Source organism: Aythya marila, assembly GCF_965140915.1.
Source record: "Aythya marila genome assembly, chromosome: 4".
Lineage (NCBI taxonomy): Eukaryota > Metazoa > Chordata > Aves > Anseriformes > Anatidae > Aythya > Aythya marila.
In genome coordinates, this window is record NC_139045.1 from 53,051,096 (window position 1) to 53,067,994 (window position 16,899).

General features: G+C 42.8%; 2 protein-coding genes across 2 annotated transcripts; one reads left to right on the forward strand and one right to left on the reverse strand.

Annotated features, from left to right (window-relative positions):
• Positions 1-1,434: 1,434 nt before the first annotated feature.
• Positions 1,435-10,470, reverse strand: LIAS (lipoic acid synthetase). Its single transcript, XM_082758710.1, has 11 exons — positions 10,353-10,470; positions 10,058-10,230; positions 9,305-9,398; positions 8,512-8,592; positions 8,113-8,269; positions 7,126-7,183; positions 6,328-6,456; positions 5,070-5,215; positions 4,092-4,162; positions 3,184-3,295; positions 1,435-2,277 (listed from the first exon to the last, which is right to left on the reverse strand). The coding sequence occupies exons 1-11, from the start codon at positions 10,383-10,385 to the stop codon at positions 2,225-2,227; spliced, it is 1,107 nt and encodes a 368-aa protein (XP_082614836.1). The 5' UTR covers positions 10,386-10,470; the 3' UTR covers positions 1,435-2,224.
• An 82-nt stretch (positions 10,471-10,552) lies between these two features.
• On the forward strand, positions 10,553-15,833 carry RPL9 (ribosomal protein L9). Its single transcript, XM_082760195.1, has 8 exons — positions 10,553-10,576; positions 10,901-10,947; positions 11,022-11,137; positions 11,952-12,047; positions 12,374-12,506; positions 13,900-13,980; positions 14,458-14,575; positions 15,716-15,833. Exons 2-7 carry the CDS (start codon positions 10,902-10,904, stop codon positions 14,562-14,564), a joined length of 579 nt encoding a protein of 192 aa, XP_082616321.1. The 5' UTR covers positions 10,553-10,576; position 10,901; the 3' UTR covers positions 14,565-14,575; positions 15,716-15,833.
• Positions 15,834-16,899: the final 1,066 nt, after the last annotated feature.

A 16,899-nucleotide genomic window follows, 5' to 3' on the forward strand; every position in this document is an offset into this window, starting at 1 on the left:
AATTATTGTTGTTATAATACTTTATGGCTGTTTTGTGAAACGCTGACAGAAGGAAGAGAGTGACATACTGAAAGAAAATGTCACTAACCATGAAACTTCATCAGAAACAAAATTGGAAGAGTTGTGAGTTCTTGGAATATTTGGTGCCTTTAAATATGTAGTTATAGAAAAAAATGGACAATAGAGAAGAAAGATGGTTGTAAAACCAGTTTCTCGACTAGGAAAATAATTCTAAGACTCGTCATTTCTATTGCACAAGTTGTCAGAGGTTTTAAAGACTAATTATATTTTTTCTGTTTTGTATACTCACTTATAAAGTCAAAACGGATCTGCTTTCTATAGAAACCATAGGAAAACATTAGAAAATAGAGAAAATAGTTTACATAGCTTGTGTATCTTGCTGCTTCCTGTCAGACAGATGTGTAAAAGCATGAGATCATCTGAACCGCCCATGGGCAGTTCATAAAATATTTCTAACATGAAATAACATTACTGGGTTTAGAGAAGCATTATTTCTCTCACTAGGGGAAAAAAAAAAGTCATGGATAATTATTGTGCCATGTCCTCTTATCAGCTTTAAAATAGCTGTGTGGCTCAGATTTCCTTTTTCTATTTTTCTGGTGTCAATATGCTGAAAGAGTACTAAGTTGACAAAAGCTACAGAAATTCTCTTAAATGTGCTCTATAGGCAAGCCAACAACATTATTCACAGCAGGACCTCTACTAAAGGCTGGCAGCTGTTAAATGTGGGTATCCTGGTGGTGTGGATGGAGTATTCAGTTTCCTTACCCCAGTGATAACCTTCCCCTGCTCTGGTAGTTGGTGTATTTCAGCTGGCCAGGCTCATAGTGTGCTTGGTCTTTCCAAGACTAACGGGCAGGCAGTTTATTATAATTCACATTTTTTGCCATTACAACATGTAGCTATTACTACGTTCTTTATGACCCAGGTATGTCTCCCCTTAATTTACGCTACCATTATATTGTTTAATTAATACTGCCTAAAGACTGTTTGTCTCCATAATGCTTTAATACTGCTCTACTTAATTTTGTGAGGAGTTAATTGTGCAGCACTGACCTCTGTGGTATAACTTGACTTCTGTTGTTTGTGACAATACCAAGTTTCTGTTATTCTATTAAGTTGCTAATTAGCTCTCATCCTTCTAACATCTTGCTGTGTGGAGAGGGTCCACTCTCCTTCCTCTAGACCACAGCAGCAAACAAAAGTATTGCAGCCAGCTACAGGATTACTTCAACGAGGAGGGTTTGGAACTAGACAACCCATTCCTGGAACATTTCCCAAACAATTTCATGAAGAAAAAAGCTTAAACCAATTCAAGAGCTATCTAGTGTTCAGAGCAGACAATGGAGAATTATTAGGGCAAAGCTATCATGACTGAAAAGAGAAAAACTTACAACTGCTAGTTTACCATAAGGCATGCTTTAATTTCACTTGAGCTTAGTACATTTCATCCACATCTCTGTTCAGATTTAACAGCCTGATCAGGCCTCTAAGGGGCAGGTAACCACACCAATCAAACAACACCTCCCTGGTCTTAGGCTGAGTACTGAAATCTTCAGTGCTCAGACAATACCTATGGCATACAAACACAGCACGGAACACCCACGGTTCTGTACAGATGAAGAGCATTAGCTAGCAGAAGGGCACAGTTAATTTTTGTAAGATACAGATAAGAGACACCACTTCTTGCAAGATCATTAACAGTACTTCCTCTGGTGTGGCTAACCATAGCCCTATGTGGTCCTTTGACATATACACCTCTTTATTTCCCCGAGTCCCTGCAAGCTTGCATTGCATAATAGTAGGATATGTCAAGAGATTGGTACCTTCTGAATTACCCGTTATTAGCATCTTAACAAGGATCTAATTGCAGCAATATTGATGGTACTATCACACCTGTTTATTTAAACCTGTCTGATTATTTCAGCTTATGTTTCCTCCGCCTCAGTTCCTTTGCTCTTTCAGAAGCAGTTCTGTCTTCTGACTTGTTACCGAACACCAGTACTATGTAGTTGTAGCACTGCCAGGAGGAATTCGGTAAAATAACGTTAAGTGTTTTGGCGAGAGGGAAGTGTTCTAGAAGGATAGTAAGCTTATTCATGCCTCCACCATCTGGTCTTCTGTATTTCTGGAACTGAGTGTAATTACAAGCTGAAAAAAGGATCCTTAAAACTGACTGCTTTAAATAGGTTCACTCTCATTTTCAGATGACTTTTGTCTTTCTTTTTTCTACTAAGTTCTTCAAGAAGAATTCACCTAGTCAAAGGGGAAAAAGAAAAAGCACCCAAAGTGATTTTTATGTGTTTCCATGAAATAAAGCAAAAGAATACACATTCTTACTTAATGAGTATTGTATTCTACAATACAATTGCTCTTACCACTATTCTGTAGCAATTATATTCTACACAACGCTGCTTTCAATATGTGCAGCAGGGATGTAAGAAAACCCAAACCCATAATCCAACAAGCAATACCTTCCACCCCCTAAAAATCCTAATTTTCTTCGTGCCCCATTTTATGGACAAGCTCTGCTGCTCTGTGCTTTCAAACAGGCCAAGGTGAATTGATTTAATTAAAAATTAATTCCTATTTTATAAAGCATCAGCAACCTGTAGTGAAAGCTGCTAAAAATCTTGTTTGAATTGGCATTAAAATCGTCTGAGAAGCAGGGTGCCCCTAGATGATTATTCCCTGCTCTCTCCTTAGGAAAAGGCAGGACGCTGGACCTGCACAACCGTTCAGTAAGATCAGCTGCTACTTAGCACCCAGTGCTTTGTCAGAAAACGCACTGCCGTAAGTGCGGCTAATTATTTCTAGGGCACTGCAAATAAATTCTGCCAACAGAAACAAAATTGTATCACGAAGAGCCCCCTTAAGCCCTGAAGTGTTTAAGAGGCAGAATGTAACGGAAACCTTGAAGTTGGTGCCCCCTCTAAAGGGATCCTGTCTCCTGCATTAAGCTATTGTATGAATACAGGGTAGTGCCACACCGATGCACTTAAATGAAGTGCAGAAGGCAGGAAGTGTAAATAATAAAAACCAAAGGATGACTAGAGAAGTTGCCCTTGTGCAAAAGTGAGCTTTGTTGCCTATTACTTCACACTTTTAATTGTTATACAAAAAGTCATGTCCCAAATAATCAAACGCTTTGTAGTAATTTACCTGCTTTATAGGAGGAACGCACTAAAGGCCCACTGGCTGTGTAATGGAATCCAAGCTCGTTTCCTACTTTTTCCCAGTATTTAAATTTTTCAGGAGTTACATACTCCTCAACCTAGGTAAAAAGAATTCACGTTGATCAGGTCTTAATATAAAAGAAAAATATAGACAGCACGTAATGACATGAAACTGTAATATCTCAAGTTCAAAACATTACATTCCAAAACTTTCAAGTCAAGTCATGAAAACTATTTTCCTCTCTGATTTTTACCCAAAGAATGTATTTTATTTGCTTTTCAGATATAGCTTCAAAGTTTAGAATGTAATTTTAGTTGTTGCTTCATTTTCTTTACTGTTTTTGAATGGTCCTTTTGCACAAACCTTTTTTTGTCCTAAGTTTGCAAAAAAAAAGAAAAAACCACAAGAGAAACAAACAAAAAAAGCACCCCAGAATAATCCTACAAATCTCTTCACTAACAGTTATTTCAGTGGAACGGAACAAAGACCCTGGCTCTGGACAGATTACAGAAGGAGAAAATGGTAATTTTCACAGCTGAAGTGGCACCATTACGGGACAGCCTATGAGGCAGCGAATGAGAGCTGGCTTGAGCCATTACGTTGGAGGCATACACTGAGGCTCTTGTTCTGCAGAATCATGCCTCAGCTCCAGCTGTCTCCCCAGCTAATAGTAGCAAGTAGCAATGTGCAGTCTGCAGGAGACGGAAAGGATTAGACAGTTGAAGTCATTTCTAGCAAGGGGCCCATAACAGATGAAAATCAACTTCAGCGAAGAATGAAATTTTTCCCAACATCCACAGTTAAGGCTGCACATCAAACCCCACTGCAGAAAGAGGAAACTTTACTGCAAGGTACAGACCAAAACACTGCCTGTAAATTAAAGGCATGTTTACCTTTAGGTGACGTTTTGTTGGTTGCATGTATTGTCCTAGGGTCAAACAATCCACGTCTGCTTCACGCAATACTGTGAAAAGAAAATTCCTTGTTAGTGGCAAAAGGGATTGTCAGCAGCTGGAAAACACCCCACACTCGCAAGGCTGAACCAGGGTCACCCTGCAGCATCTTGGGGGGTTATGTCCTGCAGTCTCCATGAGCAGTAGCCACGCACTGCATTCTGCAACCCCGGCTCCTGCAAGACCCGATGTTGCTCAGAGCCAGGGAGAACATCATCACTCTGCACTGCAGTCACTCATCTCACTGCAGAGATGACACGCTCTTTTTTATTTTACTGCTTTTCACTGTATCTATGGTCCAGACTGTAGGATAGGTGTAGAAAAAATAGACTGTATCACTGCATTCCAACTATGGGTTATTGTACACAAAAGAAAGTACCAGGTAGGCATTCTTTCAGCTGGATGGAGGAGAAATGTTATATAATTAAAGCATTTCTTCTTAAAAGTGCATTGTATTCACTTGCCACTGTGAACTTTTCTCCTATTAAAAATAGATTGAAAAAAATATGCTACAACTCCAAGGATAGCCTTTTTTTTTTTTTTTTAACAACTAAGTAAGCCAAACTAAACAATAATGTCTTTCGTTTCTAAAAGAAATGTGCACTAAAGCAACTATGTTGCAAGCCGATTGCTTGATTACTGCAAGGACTATGGATGTTAAAATAGTCGCAGAAAGAGAGTTATAATTGCCACTGACATCAACAGGGAATGGATCTACGTGTCAAACTGTTTCTAAAAATCTGACAGCCACGTGAAAGCGAAATAATTCAGAAGTTTGGTCTTTTTAAACCAAACATTTTTTCCCCATAAAGCCTTGAAAGCATTTCCTCCAGGAAACTGTTTTGCGAGGATGCTCACAGCAGTTCTCCAATGGAATAAGGTTCATCCACGTTAACGTGCGTTTCGGCCCCCACTCACGTTTCATCGTCGTGTACACCTGCTCGTCCGTCTCGCCCAGCCCCAGCATGATGGAGGTTTTCGAGATAACCCCAGGCTGCACCTTTTTGGCGTGCTTCAGCACACACAATGATTGCTCAAAGTTGGCTCGGGGGTCGCGAACCTTCCTTTTTGGCATTTCCAGCGCAAGGAAAAAGAAGAAAAAGAGAGAGGAAGAAGGCAGGTAACTCAGACATGCCGAGACAGCTTAATCCTGCTGAATTCCATGTAGAAAAAGAGAGAGTTCAGAGGTTTCGACGCAGGGGTCTGACCCCAGCTGACAACCCCTGCTGAGGGCGAGGCTCCGCGGGCCGGCAGGGCGCAGCGAGGGGGCCCAGCGGGGCCTCTCCGTGCCCCCCTGGAGCCTCTCGGAGCCCCGGGGGCCCCTCGGGTCGCTGTGGGGCCGGGCCGGGCCGGGCGGGTCCCCTCACGGCCCCCGGGCGCCTCAGGAGCGCGGCGCGGGGCCGGCGCCCTCTGGCGGCTGCAGGGAGGCGCCGCCGAGCCCGGGGCACGCCGGGAGCTGCGCCCGGACCCCGCCATTTCGCCGCCCGGCGCGGCCCGGCCCGGCCCCGCTCCGCTCCTCAGCGCGCCCCGCGCCCTGAGGCGACCCCCGGCAGGGCAGGGCTGGGCTGGGGGCTCCGGTGGCCGCTTCAGCGGCTCCTTCCTCAGCCTGCCCAGCCTGGGGCTGGGAGTTAGTCCCTGTGCCGTGTCAGGGATGAGGGCTGACGCCTCACGTTGGGCTAGTTTTCGAGAATTTCCCGGCTTTGTCAAAATTTTTCTCATGCTGAGGTGTGATGATGATCAGGACGTGCCCTTACAACTCCAGAAAACCAACGCGCTAAAGAGTGACACAAACAAAGCAAGCACGTTTCCATCCTAAAAAATCCTGCGTGTAGGCTAGAGTTAGGTAAAAACACTTACTGAGAAAGTTCTGCAAGTAGAGTACCTCACAAAATATGATTTCTTACTTTTAGGACAATCCTTTCCCTTGAAAAGCCTACATAAAACCCCAGGGTAGACGGATATGTAACATTTTTTCCATTGGCAGGTTATACAAGACAGGAAAATGTAGGGGAGTCAGTACCACTTGTGAATGGAATGTAAGGAACCGACAGCCAAAGCCTTAATGACAATTAAAAAAATTAGCTCTGACTCTCTCTCACAAAGAATCCCTTTTACGAAATCCCTTTTGTTTTTATACAGTCTTCTACTTCCATTTATATATACTACTTTTGCTCACCTTTGTAATTCTGGAACCGTTTCCACATTGTGAGCATACACATCTAGTCCTGATAACGCCACTTTCTCCACAGCTTTGAGGTCCCCTCGAAAATCAGGAGTTAGGCATTCCACTAGAATTTTTGAATTCCTGAAAGAGAGATAGAAAATGAACAAATCTATGGGATTCGTATCTCTGTTGCTAAAAAGCCCAATACAGCAAAAACAGAACAAAAACCTGAATTAACGATGCTCTGATAAGAAAAGCAAAGTTAATTCAGGATACATTGCTAAAACAAGAGATTTCTGCAAATACTAAGGGTTATTGCTCTTTAATAATATTATAGTTCAAACAGAACAATGTGTTTAATTTCCAATTTTACTGATGTGAGCTAACACAGAATGAAAGTCAAATTATATAAAAGTCATTCTTGCAGTCTCTTAAACAATCACGCTTACGGTCTGTACGTGATTTTTTTGTCACTTGCAGGTTAACTTAACAAGGTTTTCAATATTATTTTAATATCGTAGCTTCAATATACAGAGGAGATATATTCCTGGCCTGACACACGGTTAAAGAAATAATCCAGAGCATAGCTTTAAATAAATCCAAATTGGAAATGTATTAAAATTGGGGCCATACATTGGGACCTTTACACCAGAAAGATGAAAAACAGGGGAAAAAGGTATACAAGCAGGCCAAAGGCAGACTTTTGTACATGTGTGGTCCCTGAAATAATTCATCTGAAGCTAATTTTGACCTACATGCCATAAAACTCTCTAAAGGTTTAATAGTAATAGTAATACATTATTAATATACCTTTCTTTCAGATGAGAGACTGTCTTGGCAAAGTGTTCTGCTCCACCATCAGGCATATCTAGAAGCATTTCAATTACTCAGTTAAGCTTTCTGTTCAAGAAATGTATCCACTTATTAGCAGTGCCACGAAAAATGCAGAGTCACATTTAAATACAAACAAATAAAGCAGCAGTTCTTGGTCAAAAGCTGAAACACCAGGCTTATCTTACTGCTTACGCCAAAAGTTTATAACAGATATTCTACCAAACCTCATTCTGCACACAGACACAGATCATTTAGGGCAGACTTCAAACATTTACTCTGAATTTACTTGGCTTTGTGGGTGCCCTGTCAGCCTAAGCACAAAATGACTTGAACCATTTATGTTTTTGATCTTACAAACAGACTTACAAAAAAAAAAGATTTCCAACTAAGTATTATTGCTCTTTTATTGTAAGCTACTTTGAAGCTACTAGATTTTCAACTGAAGTACACTGAAGAGTCTTTGCAACAGTTTTGCCCACCTATGTGGTGTCACCACAAACGAGCTACTACAACCACAGAAAAAAAAAAAAGCAACTTTCAGTATTGTTAAGAATAATTTATTCTAGGTTTAGCTGATGGGAAGAAGTTCTGTAATATTATTCTGTATGAATGTGGATTTTTTTTCATTAAGTAACAGAAAACAGCGTACATGTTTGTACTTTGCAAAAAAATAAAGTAGTTATAAAATATTTAATAAAATATTGTAGTATTTTTAATGTCTAGACCTTGTTGCTCTCTACAACTACCTAAAAGGAGGGTGTCAGTCTCCTTTCTCAGATGGTGAGTGGTAGAACACAAGGCAACATCTTCAAGTAGCACCAGAAGAGGTTCAGATTGTTGACTCCTTTAAAATAGGAATCCTCAACAACTGCGCTGAGGAGTAAGTGTTTATCAAGGTCTGTCTGTACCCCATGTAACGCATATGAGAGCTTACACTGGAAGATGTTATGACAATGTACTAACCATCTCTGTCCACGGATGTCAATACAACGTAGTCCAAGCCCCACTCAGCAATAGCTTTAGCTGTGTTGTAAGGCTCCTCGGGATCCAGTGGAGGTGGATTTCTTGCTGTCTTTACTGAGCAAAATCTGCAACCTCTGGTGCACGTGTCACCCATCAGCTGAAATAAGAAAGGCATCCCTACATTGACATGTCACACATCACTACTGTTCAGCCGAGAATGAGCTGCACGTGCTAAAGCAGACAAATCCCACTAATAAGGGAAACAATAAGGACAGTGACATACCTTAAATTTCATATAACAGACCCAAAACACTGTAGCAGAGATTGTAGCATATTGTCAGAGATACAACACTCAGCTCAAACAGCAATAAACCACTTCAGAAACAGTTAACAGCTTACCATAATAGTAGCCGTAGCTGTAGCATGTTCGCCACCTCCCCAGCATTCTCCGATGTTGGGACAACGCGCTTCCTCACACACCTGAGGTTAAACAGACAGTCCTGCAATGTGTATTTCAACAGTAGCCTACAAACCAAACCCAAGTCCTTCTGTGATAAATGAGATTTAACAGAGTTACACACCGTTACTGAAGCAGCAGAATTGCTAGAAAGACAATCATTGGTGCATTACATCCATTTCCATTCCTTTCCTCCATCACAATTTCAAAAATTCCTCAGCCAAGTAACTGCCTTACTAATTAGCACAGTGTCATTAATATTTTAAATTTACCAATTGCACAAGATTCAATATTCACAAGATCTCTGATACATCAAAGTGTGATCTTACTCTGAAAAAAAGCCCTCCATGCAAACCCACCACTTTTTATCATCTTGAACATATATTTCATGAAATGGGTATTTCTAGAATGTCTTTTCTTACAAACCAGTTACATATCTCTGAAATAGTATTTCCATTAAAAACAGTCACACACAGCATCTTCTGATCTCATTGGTGATGCAAGTAGTAAACTCTAATATTTTAAATCATAGCATAAAAACATGAAATTCTCTAGAGGATTTTATTTTTAATTAAGGGTAAAATTCACCAGTCAAAAAGGACCAGCTTTGGGCTTGGTTTCAGCATCAAAGACCATGCAAGACATAATTTCTACCTGTCTTCCACAAAAAAATAACTCTGTGTCATTAAAAAATGCCTCATTTCTACCAGAAAATTTAGTTAGTACTAGACTTACCGTGTGAAGATTTAAGCTTCTCAAGGTATTCTTTAGTTTATTGTAATTCTTTCCCATGGGAATCTTTGTTTTCAGCCATGGTGGAAGCTGCAGCCTGAAAAAGAAATCAAGCAAACAGAATTAATAAGATATTTACATAAGTTTCCATTAATTTCTTAGATCTATGTCAACTTGTTACATATCACGATGAGGAAAGGTTTCTTGGATATTGACACAGCTCAGTGACCAATGTTAAGATCACACATAGTCACAACAGACTTCTGTCTTCCATGCTTATTAGCATCCCAATACTCAAAATTGGGAGTTTGTGCTCATTGGGAGGTTTAAAGCTGTTAGCAGGAGCAGGGGGATTTCACAGTGGGGAACGCAGTAATTCATGGTGGTGTACGTTGCATGCCTGTCACAAAGTCTGATCAAACTGCTAACTAGATATATGTTCTAAGCATTTAAAAATTTACTCTGCATTAATTTTTCAATACTGGTTATAGTTTTTTTTACCACTTCATTGACGCCTGCTTATAGTTAGATACAGGGTATGGCGCAAGCACTCAGGTGAGAAAAATACCACAGTGCCTTACCGTTTTGGTGTGTATTTAAAGCGAATACCGTGTTTTTTCCTTCAGAAATCAGACTGGCGAGCACTTTGAGGAGATAATTCAATGGAAGCGCGTTGTGTGTGCTCTGTATTCGCATTGAGCAGGCGAGGCACCGCAGGGGTGCCCCCGCAGCTGCCTAGAATTGCCTGACACTTACCTCTCGCCCTTCTGGCGCTTCAGGGCTCCCGCATACCCGGCCCAGGCGCTCCTGTCGGCCAGCTCTCCGCAGACGAAGTCCCGCAGGCCCGGGCCGCTCCGCAGCGATTCCTTCTTCTCCTCGGGCAGGGAGCCCGCCGTCCCGCACCGGGCACACGCGTGCCTCGCCGACACCTTAATAGAACAAGGCAGAACCTCAGAATCTACGCAATTACAAACGCACCGGTTACAAACACCCCCATTCGGCCCCCCCCGGGCCCATAACACCCCCCCCACCCCGCGGGGCTCCCCCTCACCCGGGCGCGGTGCCTCAGCAGCAGCAGCGCCATGGCGGCGGCGGCGCCCCCCCCTCACAGCTCCCCCGCTCGATGCGCTCGGCGCTCGGCTCCCCGCGCCCGTTGGCGCGCAGCGAGCCTCGCTCGCTCCTGCCTGCCTCCCGCTGATGACGTCAGCAGGCCGAGGGGGGTATAAGTGCGCGATGACGTCACGCGCAGCCTCTTTCCGCCCCGCGCGCCGCCAGGTGAGGAGGAGCCCGCGGCCGCCATCCCGCACCCGCCGCCGCCCCGCATCCGCCGCCATCCGCCGCGGGCGGCCCCCGCAGCGCCCCGGGGGGGGTGCGGGCAGATCCCCGGGGCGGCGCCGGCCGCCATCGCGGCGCTTTGATGGGGCGCTGCCGGCCGGGAGCCGCCCCGATGGCGCCTCCTTTACTCCCCCCCCCTCCTGGTGGAGGCCTCACCGCGGCCTAGCCCCGGCCTGGGGGGGGGCGCCCGTAGCTGTGGGGGGGAGGGGGGCGGCAGGGGGCTCGGCCGCGCGGCTGCCAACGCCTTGTGGTTGTCGCCCCTAGGATGAAGACCATCCTCAGCAACCAGACCGTTGACATCCCCGACCAAGGTAGGGCCGCGTGCGGGAAGCCCGCGGGAAGCGGCCCCGCCGCCGCCTAACGCGCCTCTGTGTTCGGTTCGTAGTCAGCGTGTCGCTGAAGGGCCGCACCGTCATCGTCAAGGGGCCCCGGGGAACCCTGCGGAGGGATTTCAACCACATCAACGTGGAGCTGTCGCTGCTGGGGAAGAAACGCAAGAAGGTGAGGGATTAACTTGAGCCCGTAGAGAGAAGGTGGGAGCTGGTAATAAATCTTTTGTGCTGCAAGTAAATCGCTGAGTGCTTATTTTTGTGCTTCCTGAAAGAAAATGGAGTTGTGGAACACCGGCCCACTCAGGCTCCATGACAGGCCTGAAGTTCTGTCATGTTTTGGAATGACGTTGTTGGTTGATTTCCTTCATCACTGCAGTTATAATCACCAAGCAAAGGGTTGCCTGTTCTATGCTGTTTTTTAAGCTGTTTTGTTTAAACGAGATAAAATTAGTTCTCTGTATTTAAGTTTTCAGAGTTGGCAAGTTATATTCGGAGAGCTGATGTTTTCCACATAGGTGCATAATATTTTTCTATCATCTGAAGGATTTAAGAAAAAAGGGGAGGAGTGGGTGATTTCAGTAACTTATTGACAAGTATCTGCTGGATCATAAAAACACCGGGTCCTTAAGCAGTGCATTATTAAGAAGTTGATAGATTACATTGAGGTGACTGACCCCAGAACAACTGGTGTACTATTGGGAAGGATATCGCATTCTTCAGCTAAGGGGTCAGAGCTTTTTTATAACCACTACCTCTCCTAGTTTCTCTGAACTTTTGTTGGTAATGGGGCAAAAAGAAGATAAACTTTGTGTGCTGGGTGTTAGGACATAAGGCGTGTGCTGGATGGGCATTTAACAATCATTGAACAATACTTCTACGCTTCCAGTAGTTAACTTGGACTTCTCTCTCTTTATTTGTTACAAAATTGTGTTTTTAGTTGTGAAATGTAGCTGAAAGGTTTGTTATTTGTTTTCTTAACCCAGCTGCGTGTGGACAAGTGGTGGGGTAACAGGAAGGAGCTGGCAACAGTTCGCACAATTTGCAGCCATGTACAGAACATGATTAAGGGTGTTACGCTGGTAAGTTGTATTTGAAGGTAGAAGAACTATGTCATTTTTGTTACACTAGTCATAGCCTTTTACATGCGAGCTCCTATAAGTATTGAAATTACCGTGCACGTATGCTTCTTTCCCCCCGCCCCCCTTGCTCTCAAACAAGTTCTGCAGGTAGAGAAAAGTATGAACAGTAAGTTCTGGATGTTTCTTGGGCTTAGCAATTTGTCTTTACTAGGAAATTATCTTGGATATATTTTGTTCTAAATGTATCCAGTAAGCATTACGCACCTGTTGGGATTTTTTCTTGGATGTGCTCTGATTTCAGTATCTAACAATGCCCTTTATCCCAGGGCTTCCGTTACAAGATGAGGTCTGTGTACGCTCACTTCCCCATCAACGTTGTTATCCAGGATAACGGCTCACTTGTGGAAATCCGAAACTTCTTGGGAGAGAAGTACATCCGCAGGGTGCGCATGAGGCCAGGTGAGCGCACCCGCAGGTGAATTATTTCTAATGGGGGTGGGTGGCTTCCAAATGGTCTTCTTTGGGTGCTGCCAGGGACAGCAGGAGATGGCAAGCAACTGTCAAAGCAGAATTTTCCAGTCTGTCCGAACATATGTAACGTTATGGTAAGTTTATCAATTATAAATCTGAACAGTAGTAATGATTGTAACTTGCTTTTAATAAATCTTTACTAGGGAGAAAGCTTAAAGCTACTTAACTGCAATAGGAGTTAGAAGGATCTCAGTTTAATGTCATCATCATTCAATCTTGACAGTGTTAGTTGACATTAAACTGCTGGTGCTCAATTTTAAATTGGTCTTTCTGTTTCAAATGTTGTACATGAACTGATCTTACAGTACATCATATTTTTAGTCTTTAAAGCGTTACTGTGTTCCGAGTATCTTGATTAGGCAGGAGCACATGTGGTAATTTTCATCTTACCCAGTTTTGCATAATTGGAGTTTTAGCTAGGTGTCTGATGGGGAAAATGTTTGATGTATCTTATTAAACTTCTTCAGGGAAAAACCTAAACATTTCTTAACCATAGTTACCCTAAGATTGTAGGAGATACTTTCCGGATGAAATGTTTTTTCTGGTAATCCACTGCTGATGAAGGAAGGTATGGGTGTGACAGATGGTGATTTAGGGTGTATTTAAATGAAAGGATGAGATTGGTCTGATGTGATATGATGTGGAGGGACTTACAGTAGCTGTGACTTTGATTTATAGGGGAATGTTAATTTTTTTGTTTTTTTAATTGGCTTTTATTTCAAAGATAGGTGTTAGTTAAAATGCTAGCTTAACATCTGTTAATTAAATAGATCAAGCTATGAAGTCTTACTTGTGTTACTTTCCTTGCAAGTGAAAGTTTCCTGTTAAATTCTTGAGCATGGCAGTGCTTACCCCCATGAATGCTTCCAGTGTGTCTGGTGATGTGGTGCTGAACTAGTCAGAGGGTGGGGTTTTTCCTGATGACTCTTCCTTGGGGTGAATCCAGTTTTGTCTTAGTGAGCATAAGAATGTGGAAAATGGCACCACCTAGCTGACAATGTCACACTGGCAAAACCTCTAGTTTATGTGCTGTGGGGGTGATTAATGCCCTAACGCAGGAACACTTCAGTAGGAACATCACTCGGTGCGGGTCATGTTCTGGATTGAAGGCAGCTCATCTGTGTGTGCTGGAGCTGTTGAGAGAGGGCAGTCCTGGAAGAGCTTTTGGGGGGCAGTTTTAACTAAGTCATTGAAGCTTGTTATTACCTAGAGTAATGCTGTTTGGATCCATGAATTGTGACAGGACACAAGCACTGAGTCCTTAATACATCTTTGCTGTCTTCACCGTTGATGGATGGTTTGTGTGTTTTGCTTTCTGTAGGTGTTACCTGTGCAGTATCTCAGGCCCAGAAAGACGAGCTGATCCTTGAAGGAAATGACATTGAATTGGTCTCCAATTCAGGTTTGTGAAGTTGATGCAGGGGGAGATTTAATGGTACCGTCACTGTTACCTGAAGATGTCAGTTTCAGAAACTTGTTTTCCTTTTTCTCTAATACTGAGCTAAATGACACTTCAGTGTATTTGTTCTTTTAAATATAGTCAATGTAATTTGCTTTTCATTGGTTGTTATGCTTTTTTAAAGCTTAGAGATGTTCTCAAAAATCTCTAGGACCTTTCTTCTAGTTAACATTGATTGCTTTTTTGGCAGAAAATTTCAGCTTTTCATTTGTACAAGTATGCAGTGAGAGACTGTCTCTGCCTGAAGTTGCCAAGCTAGGCTCAGTGAAATGTCTTTTTTTTTTTTTTTTTTTTTTAAATCACCTGACAGTTTTTTCAAGCTATTATTTCCCTTCTCCAAGTGACAGTTCTATTTATTAGTTGAAATACTGGAGAGGCTGGACCTCTTGTTTTAGGTTAATGGTCTTGCTTTGTTTGCAGCTGCCTTGATCCAGCAGGCCACTACGGTCAAGAACAAGGATATCAGGAAATTCTTGGACGGTATCTACGTCTCCGAGAAAGGAACAGTACAGCAGGCAGATGAGTAAAACTCTAACAGGTTGGCGTCATTTTAGGGAGATGGGTGTTATTTGGAAGTTACTATGCTGTGTTTGTCAGGTGCATTGAGTTCTTTCTGAGGACAAGGCTGGCGCCTTAGCTTGTTTCTTAAAGTCTACGATTTTTGGAATGTGGGAGCTGGGGACAACAGGGATGTGAGGCAGCGTGCTTGAGAAGCAAACGCCTAGAGATGGTTGCCTGAATCGGGGAGCTTGACAGGGCTCATCTGCTTCAGTGAGGCAGTGCTGAACCACGTTCCCTGTAGAGATGCAGTGGTGTAAGGCCTCTTATAAAACTTTTACCAGGTTTCTTGGCAATAACTTTGCATCTCTTAATAACTTGGTTTCACACTGCTGTAGGGATAAACATCTAACGGAGGCGCTGTATTTCTGTGCTGTGAATGCCAGTTGTGGTAGCTATTGGGAACTAAAACCAACTGACCTGGGATGAAAGCAGTTTCCAGCTATTTATGCGGAAGACTTCCTGGTTGGACACAGACTTTATTTAAAAAAAAAAAGCGGATAGTATTTAATTTATATAGAGAGGTGTTCTGTGTACTGTGTATAAATTCTTGTAAACAAAGGTCAGTGTAACAAAGAGAACTGTTGATCATTGTGTATTTACATTTGCTACTGAAGTTGAGTTCAGGGATTTGGGGTTAATTTAAGAATTTTAACTAGTTTAGTTTGAGACATTTCAGCTACATATGATTCCATATGTGGTATGAAATACTTGTGTGGGATGAGTCAGGCTGAGTTGTATTTAAAATAAATGTTGTGTGGCTTCTGAACCTGAGCAGGAGACAGGATTGTCATGAAGTCACTTTCATAAACTAAATCTTAGTGGCAGCCAGATACTGGGTGCTTACAGGCTACTGAAAAAAAATATTTTTAGTGCTGTTCAGAGTTTCCTGAGAGACGGGATGACTTGTTACCTTTGTTAAGCAATTTTGAACCATTTCTCATTGTCAAGTAATCTTTTCTGCATAAAGTTAAGTACATTTTTGAGCTATTAATTTTTGCCTTGCTTTAAACTTTTATCTTGAAAAAGATCAATTAACTTGTCATATGTCCATAAACATTCAATTTCACATTTGCAGTGCTGAAGCCTTTCTAAAAGCTTTTTCACTTTCTATTTGCAGTTGTCTAAATGTCGAAACAAACCACCATGAGACAGCGTATCAGCAAGTGCCAGATCGAAGCATCTCATATAAAAACTGAACGAGATGAGAGGTTTAATAAAAGAAAACCTGTTTCATATCTTGGCCTCTTCTTTTAAGAACTAGATGGTGGTGATGAGAACCTGCTCAAGGTCTGTCTTCTGGAGAAGCAGGTTATCACAGGGTGATGCAAATATAGTTCAATGCTGTGCACGTGTTTGCAGCCTTGGCTCAGAAGGTTCAGACTGAAGGCTGATGGATGGGAATCCTCGTGACATGTAAAGCCAGGAAGTGGTAGCTTTAAACCAGAGTGTTAAGAAACAGCGAAAGCCTTGTTTTTAGAAGGTTCAAGTTGTCCCACTAAACCAGTCCCTGAATTCTGTACGACAGGTACAGAATTCAAGAGGGGTTTTGTCCTGGGGTATTTTGAGTGATAATTTGTGACTTTGGGTAATGGAAGGATGTGTGCACCTCCAATACCTGTGCCATTTGCCACACAGACTGCTTTATTGTGTAAAACAGTCAAATGATCAGGGAGGTTCTGGTCTGGTACTTACCTTTTGGGTAAATGAACCTTCCGTGATGGCCAGTGCTTGAAATCCAATGGAATGAGCAGTGTGCGTGTATGGACTGACACTCAAGGTTCGGGCAAGTAGTGGGAGTTGGGGTTCAGTCATTGTGCATTGTCAAGTGGAGAAAGGTGGTAGGAAATGGATTGCTCTTGCTTTTACTTGCATCTTGCACCCCTCAGCTCTGCCCTCAAGCTGTGGTTCTGGCCTCACCAGTGCTCTGTCAGTCCTGTTACAGGGCTAAACATGGCCAACAGTTGCTGGAAGTCAGGTGTTAAGAGGAGAGGAAAAACAAAAAAAACAGTTCAGCTCTAGAAGCTGATAGGGATATGCTGCTCTGGAACTTCTCCACTCTAGCATAGGAAACTGTAGGTGGAAACAAAAGCAGTTGCCTCTTATGTCAGTACATACCTAGAGCTGCTTCCCTGCCACACCCTGGGTTTGTTGTACCTGCACAGCCAAGTGTGATCTGCGCAGGCATTTTGAGTGCATTGATGCAGTGACTGAAAAGGCTGGCAAAGGTGAGTTTAAGTGATTGCACAGCTCATGGGGAGGGGAAAAAAAAAAACAAAACCCAAAAACACTTGCTTTGAGATT

Excerpts from the sequence above, each read along its gene's own strand:
- RPL9 (XM_082760195.1), top strand. The coding sequence starts at position 10,902 with ATGAAGACCATCCTCAGCAACCAGACCGTTGACATCCCCGACCAAG. Across the intron at positions 11,138-11,951 it reads TGGGGAAGAAACGCAAGAAG|CTGCGTGTGGACAAGTGGTG; the intron begins GTGAGGGATTAA and ends TTCTTAACCCAG. Across the intron at positions 12,507-13,899 it reads CAGGGTGCGCATGAGGCCAG|GTGTTACCTGTGCAGTATCT; the intron begins GTGAGCGCACCC and ends TGCTTTCTGTAG.
- LIAS (XM_082758710.1), bottom strand. The coding sequence starts at position 10,385 with ATGGCGCTGCTGCTGCTGAGGCACCGCGCCCGG. Across the intron at positions 10,231-10,352 it reads TGCTGAGGCACCGCGCCCGG|GTGTCGGCGAGGCACGCGTG; the intron begins GTGAGGGGGAGC and ends TGTTCTATTAAG. Across the intron at positions 8,593-9,304 it reads GAAGCTTAAATCTTCACACG|GTGTGTGAGGAAGCGCGTTG; the intron begins GTAAGTCTAGTA and ends GTTTAACCTCAG.